The 16459-nt window shown below is 39.2% G+C and overlaps 1 protein-coding gene across 1 annotated transcript; it reads right to left on the bottom strand.

Annotated features, from left to right (window-relative positions):
* Positions 1–322: 322 nt before the first annotated feature.
* On the bottom strand, positions 323–7577 carry LOC126793528 (protein RETICULATA-RELATED 1, chloroplastic). The gene is made up of 8 exons (XM_050520078.1): positions 7158–7577; positions 5339–5503; positions 5155–5247; positions 4923–5038; positions 3780–3878; positions 3389–3694; positions 1779–1943; positions 323–988 (listed from the first exon to the last, which is right to left on the bottom strand). The coding sequence occupies exons 1-8, from the start codon at positions 7506–7508 to the stop codon at positions 709–711; spliced, it is 1575 nt and encodes a 524-aa protein (XP_050376035.1). The 5' UTR covers positions 7509–7577; the 3' UTR covers positions 323–708.
* Between the last annotated feature and the right edge of the window lie 8882 nt (positions 7578–16459).

The raw sequence follows: 16459 nt of genomic DNA, 5'->3' as shown, positions 1-16459 counted from the left end.
TGCACTACAGAAAGTCGGAAACTATCGATCAGCCTCGTGCGTTTTGCTTTTCGTTTCTTTTTAGAATCAGCCACCTTACTCCTGGGGCAAGGCTGCTTGAAATCAGTAAACAACCTTTTAAATAACTTCAGACGTTATTCTTTGGTTAAGTTGAACTGGGTACAATTGAGGGTGAATTAGAGTTTTATTGATTGCTGATTTACGTTTCTATACCAAAGTATCCCAAAAACTGCCGGAAAATTAGTTCTGAAAACTATTCAGTGTTTCAGGTTCCGATTGGGTTCTGAGCGGAACCCAGCCTTAGACTAGTAAGTCTCGCTGAAAAGCTTAAATCTCAATATGAGTTTCCATTTTCATATAGTTTGGTGTCTTCCAAGACATTCGGAAATATGGCACTATTCAAGGCGGAAACTGCAAATATCTCTTATTTTCGGATGAGTTTTCTACCTAAAACTGAAATCTAGTATTACACTGAACTTTTGAGGTCAAACATATTACAATCGAATTGAGAGGAACTATCCTTTAAAATGAGAAATCGGTCTCCTGATATTCGTCATTCAGCAATTCTCTGCCAGAGATGCCATAAATTACTGCACCAACAGCTCCTGCGCGTTCCTGTTTACAGCTTCGATGAAATTTGTATGCCCCCCTCAAACAAAACAAAAAAAGGCAACAAAATTGTGCTCTGATGGTAATTCATTAGTCAAACTATGCAGCCACCTTTTTCCGGACAATCCTCTTTCTACGTGTCTTGGGGGCAGAAGATTCCCCTTCTCCAACAGAGTAATCATTACTTTGTTTAATGCCGAGGAGCCCAAGTCCAGATACGACTGCATTCTTTGATATGAACCATTTTGGTGAGGACCGATCATCACTCTCAGAGGGCCTACTATATGCTTTCAAAAGATCATCAGACTGAACCAGAGGGTCAGCCTCCACCCCAAGCCAAGCCAACCTTGATCTCTCACCTATCTGAATATTCAAAATCCTGTGTACATTACCCAGTATGAGTGACCGCTCAAGTATTCTTCAACACATGTATGATTCTACAATTTAAGAAAACCTAGTAAACAGAATACAAAAATAAATAAATAAAACATTTTATCTTGATGCCTTAATGCAGGGCAAGCATAGCAAAGGATTAGAAGGAAGAACTCCTGAAAGAGCACAAGTGCACTGTTCCAGCAACATTAACTAGATATCGTATCCTGATATGATGCAAGTTCTAATCTATTCTAAAGCAGAGTACAGCAACACTATCAAAAACAGAAACAGGATATTCCAGGTATATAGTCACTTCTTAAAAATGGTTGCTGGATGAATTTATATTGCATCCAATGATCCGTACAATATATTTTCAACACACATTCAACAGGCACACTTGCAAAGAGTCACTGCTGATGATTTAATTGTCTACTTCCATAGAGGCATAGAGCATCTTCAGCAGACTCCTGTAAAATTTAGCTATTCCGGCTAAAATCTAACTAAAATATGGCTGGCATCACTAAAGATGCTCTAAAGGATTCAGAGAATGCTCCCATTCTGGGGTGGACCACAACAATGTTGTCCATTTATCTTCCAAACTCTTCAGAAAGGAAGGTAGCAAGGGATTGTCCAGCAAAAAAAAAAAATTTTGAATTGGACACAGTGATATTATCTAGCACTTCTTATACAAATTATTCTATAATCTAGATGGACTAGGGAAAAGCTGAAAGAACGTCTATGTCTGAAAATACAATACTCTTTGCATGCATAATACCAGATGTAGAAAAGCATACCTGAATGCAGTGCTTAGAACCAGCGCCACTCCAATAACATCAAAATGGTTCACTACGGCTCTATCAAATCCACATAACAGCTGATATCTCAGATTCGCATAAAGTCCTAAGAAGGCACCATAACCAAGGGCATTTGCTCTCACACTAGGTATCGTCACCGATAACCTGTCAAAACAAGTTGACAAATGCATTAGAACTAGATTCAGATGAAAAAGAGAAGTGTAAGAATATGATAACAAAGATTAAGTCTGCCAAATATTCATAAGCTACGGGAGGGGAAGGAACATATTTGAATTTTTCTTTCAAAAAAATCCTTTTTTTTAGTGTAACCCTTTCATTATATTCTTTGGTCACTGACACCTTCACGGCTTCACCATCATTATATCTCTAAAAAAAACCTAATATTAGAAAATATTTTGCACAAGTGTAACCAACAACCTATTACAAGAAAACTTCTACAACTCCAAATGAGAAACTATATTCAAAATCAAAATTAATTGAAAAATACAATTATAAACCATAGAAATAATGCTGAAAAGTTAATCCTGCAATTTCGAAAATATATTTGCTGGTCTTACCCTTAAGTGCTAAACTTGTGGGTTTATTATCATGTTTATAATACCCATACATGCAACAGTACCCAATTACCACAGCATAGATTCTCACTGACATTGTAAGGTGGGGCGGGTTAAGAGACTTTAATGAAAAATAATAATATTGCAATTCAATAACTATTATATAATGCAATCAGAATCATATTAATGATACTTTCTTACAGCAGATGACATACTTTCTTACTGAGTATTCTAATTTGAAAAAGAAAAAAGATGCAGTTGCAGTCATTACCAACCATGTCAGTAACGTAAAGATGCATCCAGTACCGAGCCATACATCAACAATTGAGACTACATACCTTTAAGGCCATGTAAACTTTCTTTCACAATCTAGTGGATGTTTTTATAATTTCACAAAGAAACTTATTTTTAATTGAATAATTTCAACAAGCTCATCATCCACTTATTGAATTGGAATAGCTATTAGTTATAGTTGCCTTTACAGTGCAGATTCTATTGTTTTTTTTTTTTTTGAAGGCAGAGCCCCTAGCACCAGCTAGGAGTTGCAAATATTATTAGTAGATAAATCATTTCATCCACTTATTGAATTGGAATAGCTATTAGTTATATTTGCCTTTACAGTGCAGATTCTATTTTTTTTTTTTGAAGGCAGAGCCCCTAGCAAATATTATTAGTAGATAAATCATTACCAATACCCCGTGCTACAATAGAACTTCCACACATATCCCCGTGCAGATTCTATTGTTTAAATGGTTTAAAGGAAAAACTAGGGTGCAAAAAAGGAAAAAGCACAAATAAGACAAATGCCATATATCAGGCTGAAAGGTGGCAAAAACTACACTAAAATTTAAATTTTTTACAATAGACATGAGTATTTGATGAAATAGGAAACACGGAAGTTTTAATGGCAAAGTAAAAGAACTATTAGATTTTCCTTCTTCTCAGTTTAGTTCTTCACGTCCAAAAAAAAAAGTTCAGTTCATTACGAAAATAATATTGGATGACAAAAACCTGGCATTCATGCACTGTGCATACCTGTCCTCCTTTTTATGGGATAGAAAGTTTGATAAAGCGCCTTGAGCTGCTCCAGCAGATAGTCCCACCATACACAACTCTGCGGCCTTATAGAAGAAAGAATGAACTCTCCTTGACAGGTCGAATTCCCTCATTGGGTAGCTCTTCTCAAATATATTGTTGGGAAGCTTTTGCAATGTATTTTGCAAATCAAACTTGAATGTGTTCCCATAAGAACGGCAAGGAGCAAGTGTCCAGACAACAACAGCATTGCATGCTGTTACTGTTAGCACATTGATAAGCGCCAAATCCCATTCTTTCTTTATCCTATAAAATATTGAGCATAACTATGTCAATAACCATTTAAAAGCTTCAGACTAATATCAGCCTAAGCCAAAGCATGAGCACACACCTTTCCTTACGAGTCTTTACTTCCCACCACACTGAGCAACCTATTGTCCCAACCTGCTCTAAGAGAAACTTATACAAGAAAGCAGGATCCGCAAGCATTCTGCACAGCAAATCAGTTTACAATGTCAGTTCAAAGGACTAAAATAACCATCAATTGTTGATAAGAACTCTAAAACAAGATAAGCAGCTTAGGAATAAAACAAGAATTATGGGTATACCATTTTCATTTAATATATAAATCTAAAACTTATTTCATAAATATGTAAATGTCAGCACAATATGATAGGGAAAGTTAACTTCAGGCACCCAACTTTCACTTAAAAGCCTTAGGATTCAGTAATACAACCAAAGTGAAAGATATTACAGTGAGGTAAAAAAATTCACTTTTCTAATACTGGAGTACAAAAACAAACAGTACTATTTTAATATCAGTTTTAACAAAAAAAACAGATGATGTTGATGTCTGGTTAATCTTCTTTTATTTATCCAAAGTTAAAGCATTGTTTAAAGTACACAACAAAAAACATGTCATGCTGTTAAGTACATATTTAAAGGATAAGTTGTCACATGAAACTGTGAACCCATCGAAACTAATAGTTTATACACAAGCAACTTAAATTATTCCAACAAGTAGGACTTCATTGTAAATCAAAACGTCAGAAATGGAAAGTTGTCCATCTCAGTGAGCTAAATTTAAAACATTGAGAACATAGTAACAATATATGTTTTATATATTTACAATAACTCAAACCAATTTCGCATAACAACAACCATTTGTTCATAAACATGTATGAGTGTCATGTGTGATTACAACTAATAGAACTGAAAATAACCCAAATTACCACTCTTTTTACCACAATGATGACAACTTTGTCATCAAGTAAGTAAATGTGGGTATCTCATATATATGAAGGTACTGTAGAATGTTCCCAAAAAGAAAATTAAAATTCCGGAGCTTGAAGTGATGACTAATTTCTAATTAAATGTATGTGACAAAACATTTGAAACAAATATTGTTTTAGTAAATCAGACCTAAGATTAAATTAGAATTCTAAAAGCAGCTGGAATCCGACCAATGAATAAACCAGAAACATGGAGACATGATATTCCAAAAACAGTGAATGTAGGCCATAACAATAATCACCTGCCAATGAATGCCCTTGATATCCCATCAGGAAGTGAACGAGAAATGAACCTAGTAGTGGTTGGCCTGGCATTGGTTGCCAAGTATTTGACCATTTGAGCAGAGCTGACCAATCCCTGGAGGCAATGTATGAGTTAGTAACTGAGCTGGAAGTGTTTCGTTTCTATCAAGTATTAGTAGCACATAGCCTAGCTTGAATCTTTTCAACCAAAAGTGATATGATATACTGCACCATTTCATAAGCTTGCCGAAAGCCAGCAGGTAAATCCATCATTGTCTTCTGCCACTCGTTCAAAACTGCATCTACAAATTTGCGATCAAACAGCTGGAGAAAAATCATACTGACATCAGCACATATAAAACAACTCAAGTGAGACAGCCAGGGGATAAAATATTGTTTCGATTAGATTCCTAACCTCTTCAAGAAACATGCGTTTTCTAAAGAGGCCACCATCATCCCCCTCATCACCGTCATCAAAGTCATCATAATAATCATCATCATCACCATCGTCGTCACCTCCATCACCACCTCCATGATTTATCTTTTTTCCAATATCTCCACCACCTCCCCCAGCTTGCAGCTGTAAAAATCAGATGTTAGCATCAAGTAAAGCTAATAACCAAAAACAACAAAAAAAAAATGAAAATTGTACACAAAAAATAGGGACGTAATTAAAATGTCAGTTTATATATAGCAAGAATTGCTTAATATGATTGGAAGGAGACATACTGGATAACCAGGTACCTAATAAGTGAATACAGAAAGACAAATTTTGGTCTATGAATTACTGGCAACAAATATGTTTTTTTTTTTGTGGCAGGGGGATGAATACCATTTTATATATTGTAAGATTGCTAGCCTATATAAGAGCATATCCTTAACTGGAGTAGAGTAGACAGACAAGTGTCTGGGGCCCTGGGCGCTTGTCTCATTTGGATGAAGGCAACAATATTTTTGGAAGAACAGTGCCTAATAAGTTACAACACTACAAGTACTTTTGACTACAAAGTAGTAGCCTCTTTACTTTGAGGCTACGAGGATCTAATCATAAAGCCAGAGATTATGAGCCTTATTTTAGTTGTGTCAAGTATATAATCGTTTTTTTGTACAGAAAGACTTGTTAAAATATTATAAGTCAATGCCTTAGTAGAGCCATCCAAACTCTGAATAACGTGACACCCAAAGGGAATTCCAAGCATATCTCAGAAGCTACCTCATCACGTCAAGGTCCCTAAATATCATACTCCTTTGACTATACAGCACCCAAATCAATGCCTGCAAGGAACTTGTATTTGTAACACAATAAGGCATCAAAAAGAAGCAGGGAATATTCAAGGTCTCACTAAGCAATCTCAGCCACAGTAAATGGCACAACAAGGCCACCTCCTCTGAACCAGATTAAAACTTTTCATCCTCCCATGACAATTAAATCAGGCTAAGACTTGTACTTTTATCCTTCTAACTGCATGAGATGACACAGACAAGTAGTCCAGTAATTGCATTGGGTAGGATTTTATATGACAGAACTCCTGAGGACTATGACTCCCCCACTCCTCCGTCAAACCTAGATGGAACCAGAAAACTATTCAGTTAGCTTTGCCACTTCTCGACCATCTTGGTTCTTTAGGGAAGTAAAATGAAAAAAGAGTCCCAATTTCAATGGAACATCTTTTCAAGGCAACGGACTTGACCCTACTGTCACTAGGCTGGAAACACTAGTCTCTTGTTGGAATTTCCGCCGCCACCCTCCAAATTGGATACTGTCCTCCTATACGCTTCCACCATCATTCCTTTTAGACACGAAAACCAACCTTATCAAGCTAGTCAAGAAATTCAGGTAGAAACACATCCCCATACGCGCAACGGCCTAATGATAGTGTCCCGGTTTCACCTCTTCCTCGGTTCTTTCTCTATCCTAAATCAACTCCAACAACAACAATCAGCCTAACGACTAAGTAAAACTTGAATTTCCAATCAATTTCTTATATTTTTTACGGGGCAAAAATAGATTGAGGTGATTTCAATCGTTTGTTCCTCCACCACTGAGTTTAGTGGTCAGATAATGAATTAATCAATCCCTAAGCAAATTACAAACTAGCGGTGCCGGAATTCGAATAATTCTTCAGGAAAAACAACTGTGTTTCTAGGATAAGGATAAGAATAACAAGTTTAGGTGAGAGATGAGAGAGAGAGAGAGAGAGAGAGAGAGAGAGAGAGAGAGAGAGAGAGGTGACCTCGGGGCTAGACTTGGATTGCTTCTGAGTCATATCAAGCTTGCCCTTCTCAAGCGTCACGGCACCAAACGCACCGTACTGCCCCTTCATCACCGGACCGAACTCACTCCTCGACGGCGACGACGTCGGCGTGACGAAGCAGCGCTCGAACAGAGTCGATTGTCCTCCTTCGACCGAGTCGGAAGTCGACGGCGAGGCACAGCATCCCTTGACGGAAATAGAGCGGCGGACCTTGAGCGGAGGCGGCGCAACCATCGTCATCGGCTGTAACGGCCCCGCCAGCCTGGCCTTCTTGGGGAGCTGCGCGTTCATGGGCACGAATTGTGCTGTGTGAAACACCGCGTGAGACATTTTTGGCCCAAACCCTAACTGGTCTCTCTCTAGCAGTAGAGAGAGAGAGAGAAGAGAGAGAAAGAGAGAGAGGGCCGATGAATTTGGGGGGTTTTGATGAGCTAGCAGACTACCCAATCCGAAAGCGAGTTTTTTTTTTGTTATAATTAAATCAGTGACCAGGTGAGTTGACTCGGCCGGCCGTGTTCTTGGAGGCTAACAACTTGTTAGTTGTCACTGCTTCGACGACGGACTCCTACCGGCTCGTCATGTGTGATTGTGTATCGGTCATCTGTTGGTCCATCAGTTAACATAGAGATGCTTCAAACAAAATGAAAAAATAAATACCGGGTAAATTTCTCCTATAGTAACTCATGTATGGTTATTTGGACAATTTAATACTTGATGTATGAATATAGACAATTGAGTACATGAAGTTCTCATATGTACTCATTTGTATTCTCTTTTGATACAATTGGGTACCGAAAGGTTCATATTTTCCTATCATCACCAAATTATAAAGACTTCCAAAATATGTGATCCACATCCACTACGCATAAATCTAAGTATAGACTAACTTTTGATATAATATTCCTATCTCTGTGATGCTCTCTCCTCTCCTAGGGTTAACGAGTTTGCCGTCATGGGTGAGAAACAACCAAATTGTACTCCATAATCGATGGAGCCAAATCCCGATACCTTCAAGGCTATCGAAAATCCTAGGTTTGTCTCCAGTCAAATCTCATCTTCATGCATCTTCGATGCCTGGGTCTGGAGTTTTCTCAAACTTTGGGTTATGTATGCTTTTCTATTCAGGACAAGCACCAAATATTCCTTTGCAACGCCTCTTCCTTGATGGTGGCAGTGGATCTGCTATTCCGGGTAGTCGTTGGACCAGATCTGTGATTGCTTGGATCTAAACTAGATGGTGGTGACGATCTGTTATTGGCCGTTGCATTCTCTTTCCTCGTTGAGGGTTGGAATGTTATGAGTCAAGTTGTTGAGATAGGGGATCACAAGATCGATCGGGGATGGCTAAAGTCGATGGTCGGTGGCGTTTTCAACGCAGAAGACTAGATTCAAGATCCAGTAAAAGCTTTGGAAAATTATTCTCCAAATAAATTGGCTTGAATGCGTTGGGTACAATGTTAGGGATCTTGGTTGTTATTTTTAATGTCTGCTTTTAATTTTTCTAGTATTGTATGGCTCTGGTACTTCATGGTTTAGAAGGTGGGTGTACTTTAGATTTGTGAGTCTGGTAGTTTAGACTGGATTTGGGAATCTTAGGGGATTTCTCTATTTGTCAGCCTTGAGATGGGTTTTCTCTTGTACTGCTTGTTGAGCATAAATATAATTTGACCAACGATTCAAAAAAAATCTAAGTATAGAATATTAGTATAATTATTACAACAAAAGTACCATAAGATAGTTATCCATCTTTATTAAATTTAGCATAACGCAATTGCAAATAATTTAAAAATAATTGTCTTTTTACAAATTTTTAAGGTTGTATACTGCGTTGAGGCAATATACTCCACTACGCTGATTTGTACTGTGTTATGCTTCTTGCTCTCTTGCCTGTCACAAACAACATAGCTCGTTAGAGTGAAGACCACGGTGAACTCTCTGATACCTAAGTCAAGCGAATAGTAAATTTGGCATAGTTCGGTGTAGGGTGAAGATTGATTACCTTATAAGGTCAAGGGTTTGACCTTTAATAGTTGAGTTGAGGTAGATCATTCACTCATCCTCTGATGTGGGACTTGGTCCAGTTGAGGTATTCTCTGGAGCTTTCTTTGAGATGCACGTGCGGACGCGTCTGTCGTTGGTTTGAGCTGCGGGGCGGCTCATTGCACAGCTGGCATAGCTGGCTCCATGCCCATACTACGGGGTTGGGCTGTTTTTAAGTCTAAGTATGCTAATAGTCTCGTTGATTATGGCTAGACATAAGCCTATGCCAACAAGTCCCCCCAAGTTCCCAGTCTTAGAGGCAATTTCTTTACTGGGGAGTTACAATAAGTGATTTGTCATAATCATGATTGCGGGGTCCGCTCGGCCTCACTCGAGTGGCCCCACTCCCCGGTTAAGAAATTACACTCTCAACTGCGGACTGTCAAGGGTCGTTTTGTCATTGGGCCTCTAAGGGCAAGATGTGTCCTTTGAACGCAATGTGCGTTGGACGGTTTTGAACCTATGAAGGCGAGTGCAACTTCTTAACGGAGTGCGCATAAGTAGGTTTCGAGCCTATAAGGGCAAGTGTGACTTCTTAGCACAGTGTGCGTAAGTCGGCTTTGGCCTATGAAAGCAATTGCAGTGTTTGTGTGCGATGCACGTACCACGGCTTTGGCATGAAGGCCAGGGCAACTTTTTAGCGTAGTTTGCATAAGTCGGCTGGCCTATGAAGGCAGGTGCGGCCTTTGCGAGCGATGCACATAGGACGACCTTAGCCGATGAAGGCGTAGTGCGCGTTGAACGCGACTTGAGCCCTATGGGGCGTAGTGCACCCCGTGAGTGTAATGCGCACGCGTAGGGCGGCTTTTTAGGCCATAACGGGCGTAGTGCGTTCATCTTAGCGCGATGATCTGTGCAGGTAGAACGTCTTTAGGCACTAAGTTTGAGCTCAATATGTCCATCTGAGCATAGTGAGATGTGCACGTGAGACATCTTTGGAGCCACTGTTGTTGGCGTAGTGCGTCCGTCAGCGTAGTGATCTGAGTGTGTAGGACGTCTTTGGGCCTTTAAGGCCGTAGTGCGTCATGTGAGCCTATGAGGGCGTAGTGCGTCTTGTGAGCCTCTAAAGGCTAGGCGACTTTGAGCCTTTGAGGGCGTAGTGCGTCCTATGAGCCTCTGAGGGAATAGAACGGTTTTGAGCCTCTAAGGGTGTAGTGCGTCCGTCAGCGCAGTGATCTGGGCGTGTAGAACGTCTTTGGGCCTCTGAGGGTGTAGTGCGTCATGTGAGCCTCTAAGGGCGTAGGACAGCTTTGAGCCGCTGAGGGCATGCTGATTTGATCGCGTTGCGGAGTTGCCTTGGCGTTGCGGCCTCTAAGGTATCATACTGGGGTTGTTGGGTGCTCAGAGTGGATTGGCATCAGCTTCTCTCTTTTCCTAACCTCATTCTGGAGGTTCTACCCAACGCCGCATTGGATTGCGCTTGGTTGTGTGACTTGTGTTTGTTGCGCTAGAAAACCTTGTTAGCCTTACGAAGCCGGATTGGTGCCACGCTACGCTCGGATCTCTAGCGGTGGTGGGATGCGGATCGATTACATTGCGATGCGATGGTTGTGCTAAACTTGGCGTGACAACATTGTGATTGAAAACCCTGTTGCCATGGTGAATTCTTGGTAGCGCTAATCATGGCGCAAGGCTGGTACCTATAATTGATTGTTGGGTACCCCCAAAGCCACCATGTTGCTACGTTGACATGGCGTTGGGAGTTTGCTCCAGCGTAACAAACAACCAAAATCAAATTCTTCGAAGTTCCGCTAAAATTTGCTCGGCATTGCGGCAATCAGGTATTGATGAATGCGTTGTCATTTTTCTTCTCGGATGACCAATGCATACTGCGCCGAGGAAATATACTCCACTACGTTGATTTGTACTGCGCTATGCTTCTTACTCTCTTGCCTGTCACAAACAGCATAGCTCGTTAGAGTGAAGACCACGGTGGTGTTGTCTTCAACTCTCCGATGCCTATCTGAGGCGAATAGTAAATTTGGCATAGTAACGGTGTAAGGTAAAGATTGCTTACCTTATGAGGTCAAGGGTTTGACCTTTAATAGTTGAGTTGAGGTAGATTATTTAGTCATCCTCCGATGTGGGACTTTATCCAGTTGAGGAATTCTCTGGAGCTTCCTTTGAAATGCGCGTGCGGGCGCGTCCGTCGTTGGTTTGAGTCGCGGAGTGGCTCATTGCACATCTGGCATAGCTGGCTCCATGCCCGTACTACGGGGTTGGGCTGCTTTTGAGCCTAAGTGTGCTAATAGTCGCGTTGATTATGGCTAGGCATAAGCCTATGCCAACACAAATATTAAGACTTATATTTAGATATATACATAGTAGTTGCTAAATGAAGGAGATATGTTGGAGTCTAATTGGTGGGGAAGTCATTGTGGCTATTTAGAATTTCTTTGCTACCGGCAAAATTCTAAAGCAGATAAACTATACACATATGTGTTTGGTCCCTAAGGTAGATAATACAGAGAACATCTCTGATCTTCGTCCAATTGCTCTCGGCAATTTCATCTACAAATTGTGCTCAAAGGTGATTACTAATCGTCTCAAAGTTATACTTCCTTTTATCATCTCACCATATCAAAGTGCTCGTGGGCGGCCAAGAGGCCTGATGGGCCAAGGTTCGGCCCGGCCCAGTGAAAAGCCAGATCAAAGCCCGGCCTTATGGGTATAAAGTTGGATAGAGGCCGAGGGTTCAAAGTTTAGGCCCAGCTCAAGGCCTGGCCCGTTGGAGCCCATAAGGCCAAAGGCCAGGCCGGGCCTAAAAATCCCTCCCAAAAGTCCACCCGAAGCCCATTTTTTTATATTTAGTTCTTAATAAATATACATTACACATAAATATAAAAGACCCGGCCCATCTAAAAAGCCCAGACCGGAAAAGCTTGTAAGGCCCGAGCCCGTGGGCCTTGATTTTATTGGAAAGCCTGGCCCGATCCGACCCTAAAATTTTAAAAAAAATATGATCGAGGCTCGGGCCAGCCCGTTAGTAATGGACCAGGAAGGGTCAAGCCGGGCCGGGCCTTTTACCGACCCTTACAATTAATAATATAAATCCACGGGTTTCTTACCTTATATATGTTTCATTACCATTTTTCACTATTTAATGAGGCATATGGATAAAAAATTGCTATATTTATCGTAGTCTCTTAAATTTAAAAAGTTTATTTACCATAATTTAATAATTAATCTGGTATTAACACAAAGAAGACTACACGCTCGCAAAGTCACAATCACGACTACAATTGTTTCATTACTAGAGAATGAGAAAACAATTCTACTTTTTAGTTAATAAATTTGACCTTGCAAAGCTCCTAGCTTGTAAATTGGCTATGGAGCATGCTGAGCTTCTAGCTTGTAAAATGGCTATTACTTTTGTGGGAGATCAAGGTATTTCCCCGATGGTGATTGAGACGGATGCTTAGGACCTATGTCATCAATTGGATAGTGTTCATATGCCTAATATGTCTATTCTTGGTCGAATATATGAAGATGTGTGGTCACAATTGAATGAACTTCACACTTGGAATTTGGTTCATACTCAGAGGAAGGGTATGGTAATCATGTTGCTCATACTTTTTTGTCCCATGCTTGCTCGTTGGAACAAGCTGAGTTTTATTTTTCAGTTCCTTCTATTCTTCAAGTTGCTATTGCATCTTTGTAATACTTGATTGTTTCGATATCCAATAAAGAGTTGTCAGGTTGATTAAAAAAAATAAAGGAGATATATCAAACTTTTGAATATAATTGAGAGGTAGTTTGGAGATAATAGATTAAAATTAATTTAAGTGAGGTTTTAAAGTATTTATAACTATAATTACGAAAATAACTCTAAAAATATGATCAAAACTTATATAAGTACCAAAATGGAATATAAATGTGAATGTCAGGTACCAAATTGTCTGTTTTCATACATTAGATACAAAATTGTCCAAGTAGCGATACATCAGGTACCATAGGAGGAATTTACCCAATAAATATTTGACAAAATTAAATATCGTGTCTAGAGTCTACACTTTTCTTTGTGTGACATGATGCTCTTGATGTTAATAAAGATCAATGAGATAGTTAGTTTAGTTACAAGAATTTATGGAATTAGGGACGTTAGTTTATCCATTTAGTCCAAGCTCTAAAAGAGCACCGTGTATGAGTTTGGCATAACATAGAAATAAGTTAGATTTGAGGAACGCTTCTACTCTTGTAGAAATCAAGCTCGGGTGAGATAGTCAAATGCCCTAATGGTCCTATACATGGAGTATGTAATAACCCTATTTTCAAACAATATTTGGTTTGATATAAATTCTATAAAGTTGTGAAATTCAAGTAAAATAAATTTGATTGTTTGCGACTTTACGAAATGGAAACGGAAACGTTCTCGGAACGTTTAATTAGAAAAACGTTACGTTTCCGAACTAATATATCGACTTTTATTCCGTCGCTCGGTTGCGAAAACTTCCTTCACGAAAGTTGTAGAGCTTGTCGATACGAGTACGTGGACATATGACGCGTTCGAATCGGACATCAGACGCAAAAGTTATTAACGTCGGAAGTTTGTTTCCGATTTTGGGAAACTAGTATAAATAGAAAAATTTAGTATAAAAACCCTTCACCCGCCCCCCCCCCCCCCTCTTTCACTCTCTCTCTCCCCGATTCCCCTCCCTCTCTCTCTAGCCTCACCGGCGATTACGCCGACCGGCCCTCCGTAGGCCACACCGCCTAGCCCAAAAGGACCGCGCGACCCTCCTCACCAAACCCCGAGCTCGCGCCGCTTCGTCTCGCCGCCGAGAGTCTCCACTATCTCCCCGAGCCTCCCTCTGCATCACGCCGTGATCTCCGCCTCCAGGCCATCGTGTCCCTCACCGCCGGTCCCTGGAGCACCGCGTGACCCTCCGCGGCAACCCTCAAGCTCGCCACCGCTCGAATCGAAGTCGCTGGCCTCTCGCATCACCGACGACGAATCGAAGCCTCCACCGTTCGATTTAGGTAAGGATTGATGAAATTGATTGTTGTGTGTGATTGTGTGATGTTTTGGGATTTATTGGGAGGATTTTGGAGGAGGATCGGAGGTTGGAGATGGTGGAGAGGTACCGCCGCCATATGCGGCGCGTGTGGGAGCGTGGAGGGGTCTCGAGGCGGCGTGAGGCCATGGAAAGGGAAGGAGGAAGGATATGAATGGTTTTGGGGCAGTGGTGGCGTGCTACGCGCCGGTCCTAGGCTCGGCGCGTGTGCCCCACGCGCTGCCACAGTGAGTGGCGCGGCCTGCCGGAGGTGGCGCGTGCACCCCACGCGCGGCCTGCCGGAGATGGCGCATGCACCCCATGCGCTGCCACGTGCGGCGGCGCGTGAACAGTGTTTCCGAAGGGTAATTTTGTAATTTACTTTCACGTGCGGTAAATATAAAAGTGATTTACGTACGGTAAATGTAAATTTATTTTACATACGATAAATGTAAATATAAATTACTTCAATAAATGTAAAAAGTAATTTATAAAGGGTAAATCAGTAATTAATATTTACTGAGACAGTATTTACATTTAAATAGTATTCGTACGTACAGAAATACGTAAACAGTATATACACGTACATGGATACGTAATTGATGTGTATTTATACAGAAATATGTGAATAGTAAATACTTGAACAGTAATCCAGTGAACAGTACATTCGTAAAACCAGAAATTGTTGAACAGTAACTTATTATTACTGTTTTGGCATTTAAAGGTTTACGAAACGTTTCTAAATTCTTTTCTTATCATTTCAAGGTGATTAATAAATCAAGGAAATGAATTATCTTCAGAAATTGTGGAATTACGCTCGAGTCGATAAAGTGAGTAAAATCTCACATATTTACGAATCTACCCTTGTGGAGATTCAAGATGTTGCAAGAGTTTTTAATATTGAATTACGACATGTATACGATATAGTGGATTACATATATATTGTATAAATGGTAATAAGTACATATATATATATAGTTTGCTATAGGGTTAAATACTTGTGACACCCTATACTTTAGGTGTAAAAACAGTTTTGTCCTTATACTTTTAAATTTAATCTGTATATCCTTTAACTCTTATTTTTAAACAGTTTTGTCCATTCCGTTAGTTGACCGTTAAAAAATTCCGTTAAGCCGTTAAAATGTCTAGAATACCCCAAATTCAAATCACATTTTTTTCTTTTTTTCTTATGCCTTTTGTATTTTCTCTTTTGGTCTTTCTTTTTGTTTTTCTTGTTTTTAAATTTCATTCATCATGTGTGCTATCAAATATATATAATTGTAATCAACACAAATTATCAAATTAATTGTAAACATCTTATAATCAATTAGATAATGCCTAAAATGACATGTGAGTGTCAGTACTCAAATCCAGTTAGAAACTTCTTTTATATTATGATGTTCTACAACCATATTTTGATTAATTTCTATAATGCTAAGACAAAAAAGACTTTTACTATCATATCCATACTTTGATGCAAAAATAGTTTCAAATTATTTATTTCCAACTTGATGTTAAGCAATTGTCATTAATTCTCCTCTTGTTTACAATTAATTTGATAATTTGTGTTGATTACAATTATATATATTGAATAGCACATATGATGAATTAAATTTAAAACCAAAAAAAACCAAAAGAGAAAATAAAAAAGGCATGAGAAAAGAAAGAAAAAAATCTCATTTGAATTGGGGGTATTCTAGGCATTTTAATGGCTTAACGGAATTTTTTGACGGTCAACTAACGAAATTGACTAAACTGTTAAAAAAAGAAGGACAAAACTGTTAAAAATAAGAGTTAAAGGATCTACAAGTTTAATTTGAAAGTAAAAGGACAAAACTGTTAAAAAACAAGAGTTAAAGGATATACAGATTAAATTTGAAAGTAGAAGGACAAAACTGTTTTTACACCTAAAGTATAAGGTGTCACAAGTATTTAATCCTTTGCTATATTATATACTGTTATGAATTCATTGGAATTGGTCATTTCGATGACGAGAATTAAATATTGAGCATGTGATTTAATTTGTACAATATGAGGTGTGATTATTGTACGTGGTTTTAACATGGTGTTTGTTAAAACGTTTTGTCTTCGGACATGTTTATGAAATATGACATGTATATGATATAGCGGATTATATATATATATATTGTATAAATGGTAAATAGGTACATATATATAGTTTGCTATATAATATACTGTTATGATTTTATCGTGATGATGTCATTTTGATGACGAGATTGTATATCG

The sequence above is a fragment of the Argentina anserina genome, chromosome 5 (assembly GCF_933775445.1).
Source record: "Argentina anserina chromosome 5, drPotAnse1.1, whole genome shotgun sequence".
Lineage (NCBI taxonomy): Eukaryota > Viridiplantae > Streptophyta > Magnoliopsida > Rosales > Rosaceae > Argentina > Argentina anserina.
The sequence above is the reverse complement of the archived record's forward strand: the minus strand, read 5'-3'. Positions and strand labels throughout refer to the sequence as shown.